This window comes from Gadus macrocephalus, chromosome 15, assembly GCF_031168955.1.
Source record: "Gadus macrocephalus chromosome 15, ASM3116895v1".
NCBI lineage: Eukaryota > Metazoa > Chordata > Actinopteri > Gadiformes > Gadidae > Gadus > Gadus macrocephalus.
In genome coordinates this window covers 3065268-3080910 of record NC_082396.1, presented here as the reverse complement: position 1 = coordinate 3080910, position 15643 = coordinate 3065268, and the positions used below count along the sequence as shown (strand labels likewise).

The 15643-nt window shown below is 46.4% G+C and overlaps 3 protein-coding genes and 1 pseudogene across 7 annotated transcripts in view; 2 read left to right on the top strand and 2 right to left on the bottom strand.

The window, feature by feature from the left end:
• Positions 1 to 3731, top strand: part of LOC132473389 (1-acyl-sn-glycerol-3-phosphate acyltransferase delta-like) — a 6556-nt gene extending 2825 nt beyond the window's left edge. For both annotated transcript variants that reach the window (XM_060073495.1, XM_060073496.1), the window contains exons 3-9: positions 678 to 847; positions 982 to 1143; positions 1257 to 1410; positions 1511 to 1613; positions 1776 to 1851; positions 2072 to 2270; positions 3394 to 3731. In XM_060073495.1, the coding sequence (XP_059929478.1) occupies positions 678 to 847; positions 982 to 1143; positions 1257 to 1410; positions 1511 to 1613; positions 1776 to 1851; positions 2072 to 2270; positions 3394 to 3479 (950 nt within the window). In that variant the 3' untranslated portion in view covers positions 3480 to 3731. The remainder of the gene's footprint in view (positions 1 to 677; positions 848 to 981; positions 1144 to 1256; positions 1411 to 1510; positions 1614 to 1775; positions 1852 to 2071; positions 2271 to 3393) is intronic.
• Positions 3732 to 7395: 3664 nt separating this feature from the next.
• Positions 7396 to 7521, bottom strand: LOC132473834 (5S ribosomal RNA; annotated as a pseudogene).
• Positions 7522 to 8353: 832 nt separating this feature from the next.
• On the top strand, positions 8354 to 13544 carry LOC132472821 (1-acyl-sn-glycerol-3-phosphate acyltransferase delta-like). The gene is made up of 9 exons (XM_060072603.1): positions 8354 to 8510; positions 9846 to 10027; positions 11229 to 11398; positions 11536 to 11697; positions 11884 to 12037; positions 12126 to 12228; positions 12386 to 12461; positions 12654 to 12852; positions 13453 to 13544. The coding sequence occupies exons 2-9, from the start codon at positions 9850 to 9852 to the stop codon at positions 13533 to 13535; spliced, it is 1125 nt and encodes a 374-aa protein (XP_059928586.1). The 5' UTR covers positions 8354 to 8510; positions 9846 to 9849; the 3' UTR covers positions 13536 to 13544.
• A 141-nt stretch (positions 13545 to 13685) lies between these two features.
• map3k4 (mitogen-activated protein kinase kinase kinase 4) overlaps positions 13686 to 15643 on the bottom strand; it is a 29587-nt gene continuing 27629 nt past the window's right edge. For all 4 annotated transcript variants that reach the window (XM_060072600.1, XM_060072598.1, XM_060072599.1 and 1 more), the window contains 2 exons: positions 15313 to 15492; positions 13686 to 14753 (listed from right to left, as the gene is read on the bottom strand). In XM_060072600.1, the coding sequence (XP_059928583.1) occupies positions 14733 to 14753; positions 15313 to 15492 (201 nt within the window). In that variant the 3' untranslated portion in view covers positions 13686 to 14732. The remainder of the gene's footprint in view (positions 14754 to 15312; positions 15493 to 15643) is intronic.

The window sequence follows — 15643 nt, the reverse complement described above, 5'->3', positions numbered from 1 at the left end:
TCTGGAGATGTTGGACCGGGCCTAAAGGGGCCACCGAAATTCGGCTAATTCGGCAATTTGGAATATTGCAGAAAGTACCAGAGAGACTTAAGGCAGGCGAAAATTGCAGATTTGGCCTGACACAAAGCAATTTTTTCTTTATTCGGCTCCCCCACATCGGCCTTGGGAGGCTGATATCTTGGAAGGCTCTCCACTCCACAGATAACACACACACCCCCTGGACTCAACGCCTTCTGGACTCCCTCCCCCTCTCCTTCCCTCGTCACAGTACAGTATGCCGCGAGTGATGCGACGTGCCCGCTGGCTGCGTCCTCACCCCGGTGTCTGAGCTGGGACACCCCCCCTCCCTGACACCCTTCCCCCCTCCCACACGTGTTTTCTGATGTTTTTAATATGTTGCTTATGTGCTGAGGTTTCCTAATCCCTACACTGTGCCCCCCTTAGAGCAGCCTAGTTTGGGAATTACCTTTTTTCCCCCCTCGTTTTCCCTCTTGTTTTCCTTTTCTTATCTAATAATGAGGGAGCGCATGCGCCCCGACAGTCTCTCCGTCCTGTCTCCCCACACTATCTTTTTATGTTTCTTGGACGGGATGTAACTGGTAATTTCGTTGCTCTGTACTTGTGACATGTGTAATGACAATAAAGTCTGTTTACTTATTATTCTTTTCTATTCTCAGAATCGGTGGCAATCTTGGATTGGTGGTCTGGGACTGAGTGCACACTGTACACAGACCCCAAGATGTACCCTTTGTACGGAAACGAGAACGGCATAGTGGTCCTCAACCATCAATTTGAGATAGACTTCATGTGTGGATGGAGCTTCTGTGACAGATTCGGTGTTCTGGGGGTAAGAGAGGAAAACAAATAGAAGTCGTTCAAAGAATGCAGCCAATATGTGACCATGTTAACCAGAAAGGTTTAGTCCATCAGGGGTGGATGCCAACATCTTTGACATCCACTATCAATTATCACTTTTTCCAGAGCGCCAAAGTTTTAGTTAAGAAAGAGTTGGCGTACGTGCCGGTGATTGGCTGGATGTGGTACTTCCTGGAGATCGTGTTCTGCAAGAGGAAATGGGAAGAGGACCGCATCACAGTGTCTCAGAGCCTGCAGAATCTGCGGGATTACCCAGAAAACTTTTGGGTAAGACATCAGCCAGCAAAAAACTCAGTGGGATAGTAAGAGACTGGTGAACATTATTTCAATTTCCAAAATCCTTTGGCGATTCATATACACTTCTCCCCACCTGTGGCTAGTTCTTGCTCTTTTGCGAGGGAACACGCTTCACAGCAAAGAAGCACCAGATCAGCATGGAGGTGGCAGAGAAAAAGGGCCTGCCTAAACTCAAACATCACCTTCTGCCAAGAACCAAAGGATTCTGGGTAACGATTCAAAACCTCAGGGGCACAGGTGAGGCATTTCAATTAAAAAAACATTAGGAATTGGGTCATTATGGTTTGACGATCCAATCCAACCCTTTTACTGAGCAGTTGACTGACTTCTTCCCCAGTGGCGGCCGTGTACGACTCCACATTGAACTTCAGGAATAACGAGAGTCCCTCTCTGTCAGGAATACTCAGCGGGAAGAAATATCATGCCGATCTATATGTCAGGTACAAACGTAGCAAAACACAAACAAAAATTAAGGACAGTGAGTCCCGTTTCTTTCTTTCGATCCCGACCAGCAGTTGTCTCTCTGTGAGACCATTGCACTGTAAATGTCATGTTTTGTGTAGTTTCCGGTCGAATCCAGAACATTGTATCTGCCTCTTCAGGAGAATCCCCCTAGAGTCCATCCCAGAGGGAGAGGCTGAGTGTGCAGCATGGCTCCACAAGCTCTACCAAGAGAAGGTAGGGCTGGGGATCAGTGTTCACCCGTCTTCCTTGTACTCTTTGAATGTGTGAGTTCACGTTGATTGTCATGAGGAAGTCAATCAACTGTTGTCGTTTGTATAACAATGAGCATCAGTCACTCACGGCAATGACTTGACTTTCAGGTTTCCTTGGGTACAAACTAAAATACTATTGGTTATTTAATGTTTGCATGCATCTTGTGAATGGGTCCTTGCAGGACGGCTTCCAGGAGCAGTACATCCAGACGGGCCGCTACCCAGGTCCCATCGTGAGCGCCCCGAGGCGTCTCGGGCCTTTGATCAACTGGCTGTGCTGGTCGGCCCTGGTGCTTTTCCCCCTCGGAGCTTTCCTGGTTTCCCTGCTGAGCTCCGGCTCAACCCTCACCATCCTGGCCTCGCTGGCCTTCTGCTATGGAGGTCAGTGTCCTCCGTTCAAACCCCATGCCAGAGGGATCCTCTGCCATGCCCGTCCGTTAGACTACTTTGTCATTTTCTTAGCATTTCGTCAGCCTGCTGATTTCACCACACAAATGTGATTTCGCATTATTATTTGGCAACCATTAGGCATGCAGTCATGGTGATGCGATCTTTCGTAACAGCACGTGATCTGTTTATGAAAAGCTTCAGTTTTGGTAGGAGAGAAAGGAATTAACATGATCTTAACTAGAGGTCCATACCCAGTAGGTGGAATCTCTGTCTCTTTGGTGTCAAATGAGTCAAATAAAAAATTAAATCAAATGAAACGTTTTTTTTAGTGGTGGTTACGCTAATAGTGCTGTGGAAAGTACAACACTTAAACAAGAAAAGAGATCAGATCAGTAAACTGCCTAATGAACTGACTTTTATTTCAGTCTTTACGAAAGTAACTCAAAAGTCAAGCTGGTAATCAGAACACCTGCTTTTCCAGTTTTGGCACACCTACTTTATTGTCACGCTCTGTGATTCCTCCCATAAGCTCCAAGCTTAAGCTCCATCAAACAATGCCCATATGTCGCTTCAACATCAACCAACTCCTGTGGTTTTCGTTAGTTCCTAGTCTTCAAGGTAAAGCTCGGTTTGCCACATATTGGTGGCAAACCTTCTACCCAGTTTCCCTCATCCTTTCAACTTGCCTCCCATATCCATCATGGAAAACCCAGTTCCCCTGATTGTTTAACTTGGCCTTCCTTATCCATTCCTTTCGCAACACTTCAACCATTAAGTTGTCTCGACCCCATTAAAATAATTCTATTGCACAAGGATATTCTTTCCTCTTTCCTTTTATTTTTCTTACATTTCATGCTCAAAACATTGCTATCCTGCTTGTACTCTCACCGTTTTGAGGTTCAATTATATTTTCGGTCCGGCTAATTTTGCCATCAACAGGCATCTAACGGAGGACACCTTTTCAAAATAATTTCTATACATTAAGGTTTCCTACTGAAATGCCCAAACCGTCCCATCTATAGGTAGCCCATGTACCAAAGACGTCATGACCACTTCCTGTGTTCTCCCAGTCACACATTGTTCAACTCTGTGATGATCTCTCCTTTCCGTTTAGCCTCGCTGCTATTCCGATGGATGATTGGCCAGACGGAGATCAGCAGGAGCTCAGGTTACGGCAATAAGGTGAACAGCAGCAGCTGAAAAACCACGTCCAAAACGAACAACGAGAATCCGCCCACTACTACGGACATGGTGGGGGCGAGCAGACAGGCAGACCTGCTGGGCAGACATATTCCTGCAAGCTTCCCAGCACGTGGAACCAGAGAAAGATAGTTCTCGGGCCGTTTGCGGGTTTGCTTTGGTGAACAAGAATAAGAAATTAGCAGGAAAGGTATGAGCCCAGTTGGGGTCAAGGGTTTTTTTGTTCACAAAAATAAAGAACGAGAAACAATATGAGTGTTACTATACCATTCACACAATCCTTCTCACATTTTAGATCATTTATTTTTATTGTTCATACATGGCAATCACTGAGAGCAGCCGAGGACCAAAAGTTGTGTGAGTGAGTGAGTGAGTGAGTGAGTGAGTGAGTGAGTGAGTGAGTGAGTGGTTGCAGTTATGTTTTTAATTGCACATGGTCCCTTTCAAATAAAATAAAATAAATTCAAACGTACAAATACTGTGGGGGTTTGTGTGGAGGATGGCTGGTTTAAGCAGCCACACCTGGCCCGACTCAGACTGATTGGACTCTGGGGCTGGGTGAGGCCAGTGGCGTCACTAGGTTTTATTGGGGCTAAAGCCCCGGATCTTTTGTAAAAAAAAAAGATTTTGCTTGCATTCCTACACTAGAAACAAACATGGGGATTCCAGGGGCATCTCAAAATAGAAAAATAGCAAGAAAATAAATGGTTTAAAACACATATATATTATATATATAGGTAAGGTCTGTCTCACTTGTATTAATTTTACTCTGAAATATCTTGAATGGGACTTTAGATGTCTGGGGATAAGCAGCACAGCAGTCAGGTAGCTATTTAGAGCTATAATAAACTGCGTATTTTGTGTATTTAGGTAAAGTATTATGAAAAATGTGCATCCGCAGTAAAGCATATATTTTTTGTTGCCATTTTCCCTTTCCCTCTGGGCTAATGGTGCATTTTAGTATTCTCTGCGAACCGACTCGGACCTCGGATGTGACGTCACGCCCACAAAAAACCTGGACGCCACCCGGAAAGCTGTTGTCACGGTTGCATTGGCAGAGTACCAGGCGCTCCAAAATAGGTATAGGCCATAGGCAGAGATACGGACGCAGTAAGGTGTTGCAGTAATACGAGTAATGGAAATTGCCATTTAAACCACCAAAGCGGTCCAAATACAAACAGTACATACTTACAAGTCACACCGGGCGCAGCCATCTTGAATTCGGTCTCGGATCCTTGCTCGGTCTCCTCTGAGTTCAACCGAGCGAGCAAGTTCGCCGTCCGAGGAAAAGGGGCGTGTTCATGCGTGTTGCTAGGCAACGTCCTCGGACCTCAGAGACGGATGGATAATAAAACGCACCCTAAGCCTCGGATATTTCAAAAACCTAGGAACTGTAACGTAATTCACACATTCATACCAAGGCCACATATGCCCTTGCCAATTAAAAGAGGCTTCTTTCCCATGCTAAGGAGGGATCCGGAGCCTATCGAGGCGTCCAGCTCATAAAGGAGGCCATTCATCATGTGTCAATTCTAGAGATACGAGCAGTCAAGATGTTCGAGAGACCCAGACGCTCAAGGCCACAAGAACAAGTGTAATTCCCGGCACATAGCCACAAACAAAGTTGCAATGTCAACACATAGCCGCAAGGGACAGCATAAAGACACATACGGGTATCCAGGGGGGCGGGAGTTCAGCACCATGCTTAGCCAATCAGAGCACATAACTGAGTCCACGCCTGCCCAGTAGATAAGTCACAACACATAGCCTAGGGGGCCAGAACGCTGCAGGTAACGCAAATGCCCTACTAAGTGTATCTCCACGCGTGCTCATACAATTCCCCTCCTTCTGCTTCATAGAGACTAGTCAAAAACATTACCAAATAAAGTGAGTTAAAGCGATCCTGATTCGGCAGAACACCCCTGGGTGAGGCTGCACACCTGTTGACCATTGAGCAATCAGTGTGCACAGGTTCTACCAGTCATCAACACACACTCTTATGCCGCTTTTCCACTGCAGGGTGCGGAACGGATCGGATCGCAAAGGTGCGGTAGGGAGGGGGCGGTATAGCCCAGCTCAGTTCCGAGGTCGCGTTTCCACTGCCGACAGTACCCTTTGTGGTAGGCCGGATGTCGATCGCCGCGGCAGCTACGTAAACATAGTAAAAAACGTCTTCCTCCCCAAGAATGCAGACGAACGTCTCCACCTCCTTGTTCGCCCAAGCAAGCTTTTTATGCGACACGTTAATTGTAAAGAATAATACCTCGAGGCTACTGTTTGTTTGTTTTTATCCCCGCGTCACCCGGAAGTGACGATTCTGTCGACCAATCAACGGAGGGGGGGTGTAGCTAGAATTTCACGGGACCCTTTCAGGCGTCTGGTCTCGTTTTGGGTACCGCAACGGAGGAGTCCCGAGAATGGGGCCGGAACGGGTACGGCAAAGTCCGGGTCACGCCCACTTTTGGCGGTCGAAACGCGACCCGACCCGCACCTTTGCGATCCGATCCGTTCCGCACCCTGCAGTGGAAATGCGTCATTAGGCCCCGTTTACACGAGGACGCTTGCGGGTGAAAACGACAAAATATTTCATCGGAAGTGCCTTTTGTTTAGACGGTGACGGCGTTTTTGGGGCATGAAAACGCATAAATCTGAAACCACCCTCCAGAGTGGAAAAGTTGAATACGCTCCGCCGTAGCGTTTCCGTCTAAACTGCCAAGACGCAAAACACTGCTCAGATCTGCTCACGTCGCGTACGCGTTTACGTCACATACATGTGCCAGGAAATAAACAAACATGTCAGATTATTTCCATGCGTCGGACCTTCAAGCTGCTCTGGCAGCTCTAACAAGCATACAGGAGTATTTCCACGAAATGTACAGGATATTTACCGATAGTATTACTGAACAGAGAAGGATCTTTTTGTTTTTTGCGGCACGGATAAGAGAAGGAAGATTCTACGCATGCGCTCAGACATGGCGGTGTTGTGTGATAGTCTATCACAGCACCACCTAGCAGCCTGGCATGCATACCCAATCGAATTCCACACACTTTTGCGTCACCGTATGCACGCAGATTTCCTCCCGAAAACGCTCGTCTAAACGCGGAATAAAAAGTGAAGACGCAACGCCACTTTTGCGTCTTCTGTTCAGACCGTCATCGTGTAAACGTAGCCTCAGGGAGATCTCCTGCCTGGTAACATGGAGTACCAGTGTCATTACATTATTACATATGTGCATGCATACTCAAAATATACACTTAGGCCTACCTAAACATACGTCCACACACGTATGTACACGTATACACATTAACATGCGTACGTACACGTGTGTTCACAAGACATCGGTCAATAAACATACAAATACTCAAACACACCTAGGTATACAAGCACACAAAAGCAAGTAATGTACAATTTCTCCAGGAATTGTAAGATTTCTAGTTCAATGTGAACCTCTTAATAATAATAATAATAATAATAATAATGGATTGAATTTATGTAGTGCTTTTCTAGACACTCAAAGACGCTTACAGTGAAGGGGGGGACCTCACTAACCACCACCAGTGTGTAGCACCCACTTGGGTGATTCACGGCAGCCAATCTGCGCCAGAACGCTCACCACACACCAGCTTGGGGTGGAGAGTGAGGGAATTATTGAGTCAGCCAATTATACAGGAGGATGATCAGGGGGCCAGATTGAATGAGCCTGGTTGGAACAGGACACCGGGGAAGCCCCTACTCTTTGCGATAAGTGCCCTGGGATCTTTTATGACCTCAGTGAGTCAGGACCTCGGTTTTACGTCTCCTCCGAAGGACGGCACCTTCCGCAGCACAGTGTCCCCATCACTGCACTGGGGCATCGGGATTGATGAGTGAAGGGGCCAGAGGGAAGAGTGCCACCTATAGGCCACCACCCGACACCACTTACAGCACCTGGTATTCCCAGGCGGTCTCCCGTCCAGGTACTAACCAGACCCGACCACGCTTAGCTTCCGAAATCAGACGAGATTGGGCGTGTCCATAACCCATGGTGGTAAGGCCGTACAATCCATTCAACAAACAAACATTGATCCGAGGCCTAGATGGGAGTCCTCCCTACGTCTCTCCAAGAGAAGTCCCAAAATGGGAATTCATCCTGCGTCCCTCCAAGATGGGGTAACTCCAAGAGCAGCATCATGAAGTCCAATCAACAAATGGCATTTACAGACACAGAATGTGAAAATATAATTTTCCCATTACACATCCTGTGGTGGTTGTAGTAGGACTAGAAACACTCTCTAGGAGGCATCCCATCCACCTGCTATCTACTACCACACAAGTGTGTGCTTGGGCGTCGTTCGACTCCTCCTGAAGGCAATGTTGTCAGGAGCTGTCAATCGGGAAGGCACGGGAATAAAGTCGCCACAACCCTTTGCTGAAATTGAAAAATGGAAACTGATGTGAATTCATTTCTGCTATGTTTTATTTAGACCAAATTATATTCAAGGTAAAATCAGAACCTCATTAGACCACATATTTGAAGTGCGAACACCAGTCCCGAATAGCTTAAGTCAAAAGCATTCTTTGCCATTCCTCCCGGGCTGAAGGTTTACCTTTCGGGGTTGACTTGTAACTGGAAGGTTTCTAGTTCAACCCCCGCCTCACCTAGATGAGTGTTGAGGTGTCCAGGAGCAATAAACCTAACCCAAACTGCTTCCGACGAGCTGGCTGTGGCTTTTCATGGTTGACTGTGTCGGTGTGTGAATGGTTGCAAGTCTATTTGGATAAAAGCGTTTGCTAAATGCCCTAAATGTAAATGTAAAATCCTGGGTAAATTATAACCTGTGTGGACGTGGCTTATTAACCATTCCGCCCATCACCAATATAAACAGAATATTTACCAGTCTTCGAGAGATGCTTCAAGGGTTTTAGCTTGTTTACCTTGTGTCTCTGAATCAACCACGTGTTGAACACGTAACACTCTCCGAGTAACTCTTAGCCCGAAACAACGATACCACAGAAGATTAAAATTACCTTTCATCAACACTAAATCGCAGGTGAGTGGTTGTTTGTTTTAAGTTGTAGCTGTGTGTGTTTCTTTGTTTTATCATGGGAACCGTAGTGTGGTTATTTATAGGCTGTTTTGATAGATTTGCAATTATCTGGTTTATTACAATTTATTCTAGAGCTTACTATTTAATGTGTAGTCCTATTCTATCACAAACAGTGCTTTGTAAGTTCAATATAGTAATTCAAGCTTTACCGTAAAACCAACGCACACATCCTTCATGCCATTTAAATTACACATAATAACCAATTTTACAACATTTTGGAAAGGATAGGTATTCTATTTGAGGTTGTCTGTTTACAATTATTAAAATAATGAAATTGTAGTTAAGGTTAAAAAAACTAAATGTGAAGAAGAAAGTGTTTCCTCCTTAATATCAGGGCTGTTATTCCCCAGGCCGGGTGTTTTGAATAGACAAACGAGTTTACTTTAGAAAGTGTTGAATGTGTGCCTAGCTCATATAAACAGGCTAGCCTAGAGCTCTCTATTGAACATCTCTCATTGCAAAAAAAGCCTAGGTCTTCTATATCAGTCAGTTCTATATTCAAACAAGAGATAAACCTTTGACCATGAGCTCTTAGTCACATAGCTATAAGTTCCTAAAACAAGAAAGTGGTGACATGCCTTGACCCATCTATCTATTTCTTTACAATAACCTTATAATTTAATTGTAACTTAAGTAATGCAAGGCCACAATCCATGTTATTATAACACAGTAAAAAAATGGCCAACATCTACATACATGTGTTCGACTCTGTGGACAGCACAGCGGAGGTACAATGGCCTGTTCAACCATAAGGTCATGTGGGTACAGTGAGCAGGCCACCACTATCTCAAAGACCTCTTTCAGCTCAGAGGAAGGAGTGGACTCATCTATTCGAGTAGGCACAGTGTGTGTGTGTTTGCGTGTGAGTGTGAGTGTGAGTGTGAGTGTGTGTGTGTGTGTGTGTGTGTGTGTGTGTGCAGAGAATCCGTCATGAGTCTAATGCAACTGAATAGCTCGAAGCAACACTTCACAATAAGGGTGCAATCAATACAGTAATAAGCATTAACAAACAGTAACAGTTAACTACCGTGTCTAGTAACCATTTAATAATGGTGTTAACTCATGATGTGCTTATGATATTTCCTTATGCATTAATTTATGCCTTATTAAATAAGGTTAGTCTAACCCTGACCCACAACAGCCCTGACCCTAACACTTATGCTAACACAATATAATAATGTTTAATACTGCATTAACTAATGTTAATTAATGGTGAAGTAATGTACATTGTTTATTTGCCAACTTGTATACCTCCTGTGTCTGTGTCCGGCTCCCCAGAGAGATGGGTCTTGGGGAGTGCCTGAAGTCCCAGGTCCTGTGCCACGTGCTCATTGGCTACGTGTTCCTGGCCAGTGGGCTGCTCGTCAACCTGCTACAGCTGTGCACCCTGCCCGTGTGGTGGCTCAACAAGTCGCTGGCCCGCCGCATCAACTGCAGGCTGGGCTACTGCATCAGCAGCCGTGAGTAGAAGGACGTCGGTGACGATTGAGTCCGGTTAAAAGAGGCTTTTGAGCTCCGGCAACCTTAAAGGTGACCTATTATACCTCCAGGTGTGAGTGGGATTAGCCGTTACAAGCCATTTTCAAAATCGGCCTCTTCTGACAAGGGGGCGTGTCCACCTAGAGCAGGGGTCTCAAACTCAACTTCCCTGAGGGCCGCTGGAGGTAGAGTCTGGGTCAGGCGGGGCCACATCAAGTATTCCACAAAAAAAAGTAGCACAACTGACCCAATCTAAGTTAATGATCGGGCTATAATTAGATCACGTTGGTTATGTATCGCTGACAACAGGGGACATTTCATAGTGGTTGTTGGAAACCGGGACATTTTAGCGTCCTTTGGCTTTTGTCGGGACTCAGGACACGTAACTCAAAATTGGGACTGTCCCGGCAAAACCGGGACCTCTGGTCACCCTATCACAAGTGATAAAGAAGCGTGGCAAGCCACTCAGCAAAAATTTGAGTTTGACAACAACACGCGGCACTAACACTAAACTTTGATGTCAAGTAGGGGGCCACAATATTCATTCCGCGGGCCTCAATTGGCCCCTGGGCCGCGAGTTTGAGACCCCTGACCCAGATGTATGACGGATAGATGAGCAACGTTTGCTACAGTCCACTGGGTACGCTGGTCAGCTGATCTATCCAGGGTACATCTAGGTGGACACGCCCACTTGTCATGTCAGAAGAGGCCGATTTTCAAAACGGCTTGTAACGGCTAATCACACTCGCACCTGGTGGTATAACATGTCACCTTTAAATACCGATAGGCAATGTCATTCAGGAGCCGGTTTAGAGGTTGTACATCAGAATGCATCATGGGGGTTTTGTTGACGATATTCCGCCATATTGAGGGGACTCAAGTGAGTTAAAATCGTAAACAGACAGTGGATTTATCTTCCATCCCAGACTGAAAACTCATCTGATAAGAATGCATCCTGGCCCATGAAGAAAATTGATGTACTTGCATGTTCCTTGCAATGTCTGGGTTGTATCTTCATGATTGAATGCACTTGCAATTGTGAGTTGCTTTGGATAAAAGCTTCAGCTAAATAAACGTCATGCAACACATTCAAATAAATCAATGGGTACAATAAAGTTGGGAATATTTTCATGAGCTATAGCAAATTCTTCGATTCGTGTTCTTTTTCTTTTCTCTTCTCAGAAGCAGTGGCTCTCATGGACTGGTGGTCCGGGACTGAGTGCACACTGTACACAGACCCCAAGATGTACACTTTGTTCGGAAACGAGAACGGCATAGTGGTCCTCAACCACAGCTTTGAGATAGACTTCCTGTGTAGCTGGAGCTTCTGTGAGAGATTCGGTGTTCTGGGGGTAAGAGCGGGAAAACAAAAAGTCAGTCAGTCAGAGAACGCAGCCAATATGTGACCATGTTAACCAGAAAGGTTTAGTCCATCAGGGGTGGACACCAACGTCGTTGACATCCACTATACATTTTCACTTTTTCCCAGAGTTCAAAAGCTGTCGCTAAGAAAGAGTTGGCGTACGTGCCGGTGATTGGTTGGATGTGGTACTTCACGGAGTTCGTGTTCTGCACGAGGAAGTGGGAAGAGGACCGCATCACAGTCCCCCAAAGCCTGCAGAAACTGCGGGATTACCCAGAAAACTTTTTGGTAAGACATTAGCCAGCAGAGCTTATAGAGATTAAATCACGGTGGAGTGTGAGGGACACATTCATGTGTTTTTTAGTGTTCAGTTGAATGTTTATTTTCAGTTGGATAGTTAGTGAGCGGACAACATTATTTCAATTTCCATGATCCTTTGGCGATTCATATACACTTCTCCCCACCTGTGGCTAGCTCTTGCTCTATTGTGAGGGAACGCGCTTCACAGCACAGAAGCACCAGATCAGCATGGAGGTGGCAGAGAAAAAGGGCCTGCCCAAACTCAAGCATCACCTGCTGCCAAGAACCAAAGGTTTCTGGCTGACGGTTCAAAACCTCAGGGGCTCAGGTTAGGCCTTTCCCGTCAATCGAATGTGGGGTCATTATGGTGTGACGATCCAACCCCTTACTGATCAGTTGACTGACTTCTTCCCCAGTGGCGGCCGTGTACGACCTTACGTTGAACTTCCCGAACAACGAGACACCCTCTCTGTTAGGAATTCTCAGAGGGAAGAAATATCACCCTGCTCTATACGCCAGGTACGAACGTAGCAAAACAAAAAATACTTTGAAGGAAACGGCTTCATTCTAGCGGGCCTTGTTTCTATCATTCGATCATGACCAGAAGTTTGCACTGTAAATGTCATGTTTTGTGTGGTTTCCGGTCGAATCCAGAACATTGTATCTGCCTCTTCAGGAGAATCCCCCTAGAGTCCATCCCAGAGGGAGAGGCTGAGTGTGCAGCATGGCTCCACAAGCACTACCAAGAGAAGGTAGGGCTGAAGAAAAACAGTTGAAGAAAATCAACTGTTGAACATGACCAGCAGTACCTCACGGCAATGACTTGACTTTCAGGTTTTCTTGGGTACAAACAAGATAAGAATAGTACAAAAAATGGAGTCTTAAAAAAAACTTTGGGTGCGTGTGCGTGTGTTTGCATGCGTCTTGTGAACGGGTCCTTGCAGGACGGCTTCCAGGAGCAGTACATCCAGACGGGGCGCTACCCAGGTCCCATCGTGAGCGCCCCAAGGCGTCTCGGGCCTTTGATCAACTGGCTGTGCTGGTCGGCCCTGGTGCTTATCCCCCTCGGAGCTTTCCTGGTTTCCCTGCTGAGCTCCAGCCCAACCCTCACCATCCTGGCCTCGCTGGCCTTCTGCTATGGAGGTCAGTGTCCTCCGTTCAAACACAATGCCAGAGGGATCCTCTGCTTACTCTTTTACCTCACATTTCATCAGCGTGCAGAGTTCTAAAGCACGCCATTTGGCAACAGTTGGGCAAGGTAATGAGATCCGTTGTATCAGCACGTGATCCGTGCATGAAAAGCTTCACTTTCAGTTCTTGGTAGAGAGAAAGGAATCAACAGATAGATTTCATATAATATATATATATGGAAATGTATCATTATTGGATCCAGCTCCGCCATTCAAGGCAAAGTTGATTGCACAGCAGGTTGCATGTATACAGTATTATTCTACCGTAGGATCCAAAATCTGGGTGCCCATTACATATTCTATAAATACAGCAAGAACAGAGTTACAGTAAACCCTGAGTGGAGTAGGTCTCTTATAAACGGTTCTACCCTTAAACGTCAGTTTTTGATGTGACGCGGATCAGTGTACTGCTTGCATTCACCATTTTGAGGTTCAATTATTTGTTTCATTGGAGAATTAAATTAATTAACAGACGTCGCGACCACTTCCGGAGTTATATGTAGTCACATATAGTGGAACTCTGACTCTGTGATGATTCCTCCTTTCCCTTCAGCCTCGCTGCTATTCCGATGGATGATTGGCCAGACGGAGATCAGCACAAGCTCAGGTTACGGCAATAAAGTGAACAACAGCTGAAGAACAACGTCCAAAACCAAACTAGAACAAGAACCCGCCCACTACTACGGAAATGGTGGGGGGGGGGGGAGCAGAAAGGTGTTCTTCGTACACAAATAAAGACAAACGTGTTTACCCTGGAGTCTTAATAAACCATTCACACAGACCTACTTCTTAAAAAAATTGTTTATTAATATTGTTTGTACATGGCAAACACAGAGCAGCAGAGGACCAGAAGTTGTGTGTGTGTGTGTGTGTGTGTGTGTGTGTGTGTGTGTGTGTGTGTGTGTGTGTGTGTGTGTGTGTGTGTGTGTGTGTGTGTGTGTGTGTGTGTGTGTGTGTGTGTGTGTGTGTTGAGCAGCAGGGCTGGGGGAGACCCCACCCCCCCCCTTCCTCTCTTAGTGAACTAGTCTCTTGATAACCCCCTCGGGACAGATCTTCACAGCACACCGCTGGCCGGACAAGGAACCCCCCACCCCCCCCGGGCCTTCAATACTATCCGTAGACTCCCTTAGCTCCTCGGCAAGACAAAGATAAATACATTAAAATGAAAAAATGATATATATATATGTTAAACTTCATAGTGTCCACTAATAACAATAGAAGTTAACGTAATTGGCAAGTTAAGTTTGGGTGTCCGTTTGATAAAAAAAAAAAGAAAAAAAAAAGGGTAAAATGGCGACGACCGCATCCAGACAAAAGGACCCCTGCTGCGATTGGTTAAAGTTTAAGACCCTCCCCCGGCCACGCCCACCACGAGGGACAACCGTTTGTTAAAAAGTGCCAGAGCTTCCACCCATCGCCTCCTTCTGTCATAACAAAATAATAATAATAATAAAACAACCCTCGTTGCTTATTGAGACGTCTTCACCAGTGAGAGCAAGAAATGCAGCTATAATTAATAACTCTTACTTTACAATGCCGTTTATACAAGGATCAAACTCAATCTTATTCTTACAGTATGTACACCCCCCACCCCCTCCCTCCCTCCCTCCCTCCCCCAGACTATAGGTGGAGATGGTTTATTTCATTAGGTCCAGTCGTCAAATGAAATGACACTGTACAGTTTCTCCGTTCATCCCAATGTGCCGGCGGCCATAGACTCTGTCTCTCTGTCTCGCTCTCTCTCTCTCTCTCTCTCTCCATGCCAACAGTTGTCCAGGCCACATGTCCAGTAGTGCTTCGTTGCGTTTAATCTTCGAGGTTGCGTCCTTTCCGTCACTCCTCGTCCGTACAGACCTGGGGACGACGACAATGAAAGCGTGTTAGAAGACAAGTCGGCACCACTCTCATCACACATCCACCGCGTCGGGTCGTTTCTCGTTGGGTCGAGCTTCCGTGAGATTCGTTTTCCGATATAGTTGAAGGTATAACGACACAGTTTGGCCCTCATGCGTCGACGTACTTAAGACGTTTCCCCTTTTTACTATTTGTATTCATGAACCAAAATTGGACGGGTTATTTATCAAGTTATTCCAGAGGGACCCGCGTGTTACACACAAGCATGGTTGGTTGCGACGCAACGCAATGACCACGCAGTCTCTTCAACGCTGTCGCAAACCTGTTTTGGTTCTGCGTCGGGTTTACGTTAGCGGACCAATCACAGCCCTTTGCTGCGTTGCAACGTTAAATTTTTTGGGAGGTGCCGTGTCAGGGTCTTTCGGTGGACGCAAGGAGGGTCCGCAAGGAGGGATGGGTCCGTAAACCCCCTTGCGTTGCGTCGACGTCCAACCATAACTCTACCTTCAGTCAGACCTGCATGTTAAGAGCCCTTAATCGCGCACGCGCACACACACACCTTGACGAAGGGGTGGTCCAGCAGCATGTTAGCGGTCCAGCGGCGGCGCGGCTCGCTCTCCAGACAGTGGCCCAGGAAGTCCTTCCCCTCCGTGCTCAGCTTCTCCGGGACGGGCGGCTTGTGGCCCATGCCCACCTTGTACATGATCTGGAAGTTGTGCTCGTACTCGTGCCAAGGCCGCTGCACAGAGAGAGAGAGAGAGAGAGAGAGAGAGAGAGAGAGAGAGAGAGAGAGAGAGAGAGAGAGAGAGAGAGAGAGAGAGAGAGAGAGAGAGAGAGAGAGAGAGAGAGAGAGAGAGAGAGAGAGAGAGAGAGACACAGAGAGAGAGAGA

Coding starts and splice junctions, on each gene's coding strand:
- LOC132472821 (XM_060072603.1), top strand. CDS start 9,850: ATGGGTCTTGGGGAGTGCCTGAAGTCCCAGGTCCTGTGCCACGTGCTC. Junction 10,028..11,228: donor GGGCTACTGCATCAGCAGCC/GTGAGTAGAAGG, acceptor TTCTCTTCTCAG/AAGCAGTGGCTCTCATGGAC. Junction 11,399..11,535: donor AGAGATTCGGTGTTCTGGGG/GTAAGAGCGGGA, acceptor ACTTTTTCCCAG/AGTTCAAAAGCTGTCGCTAA.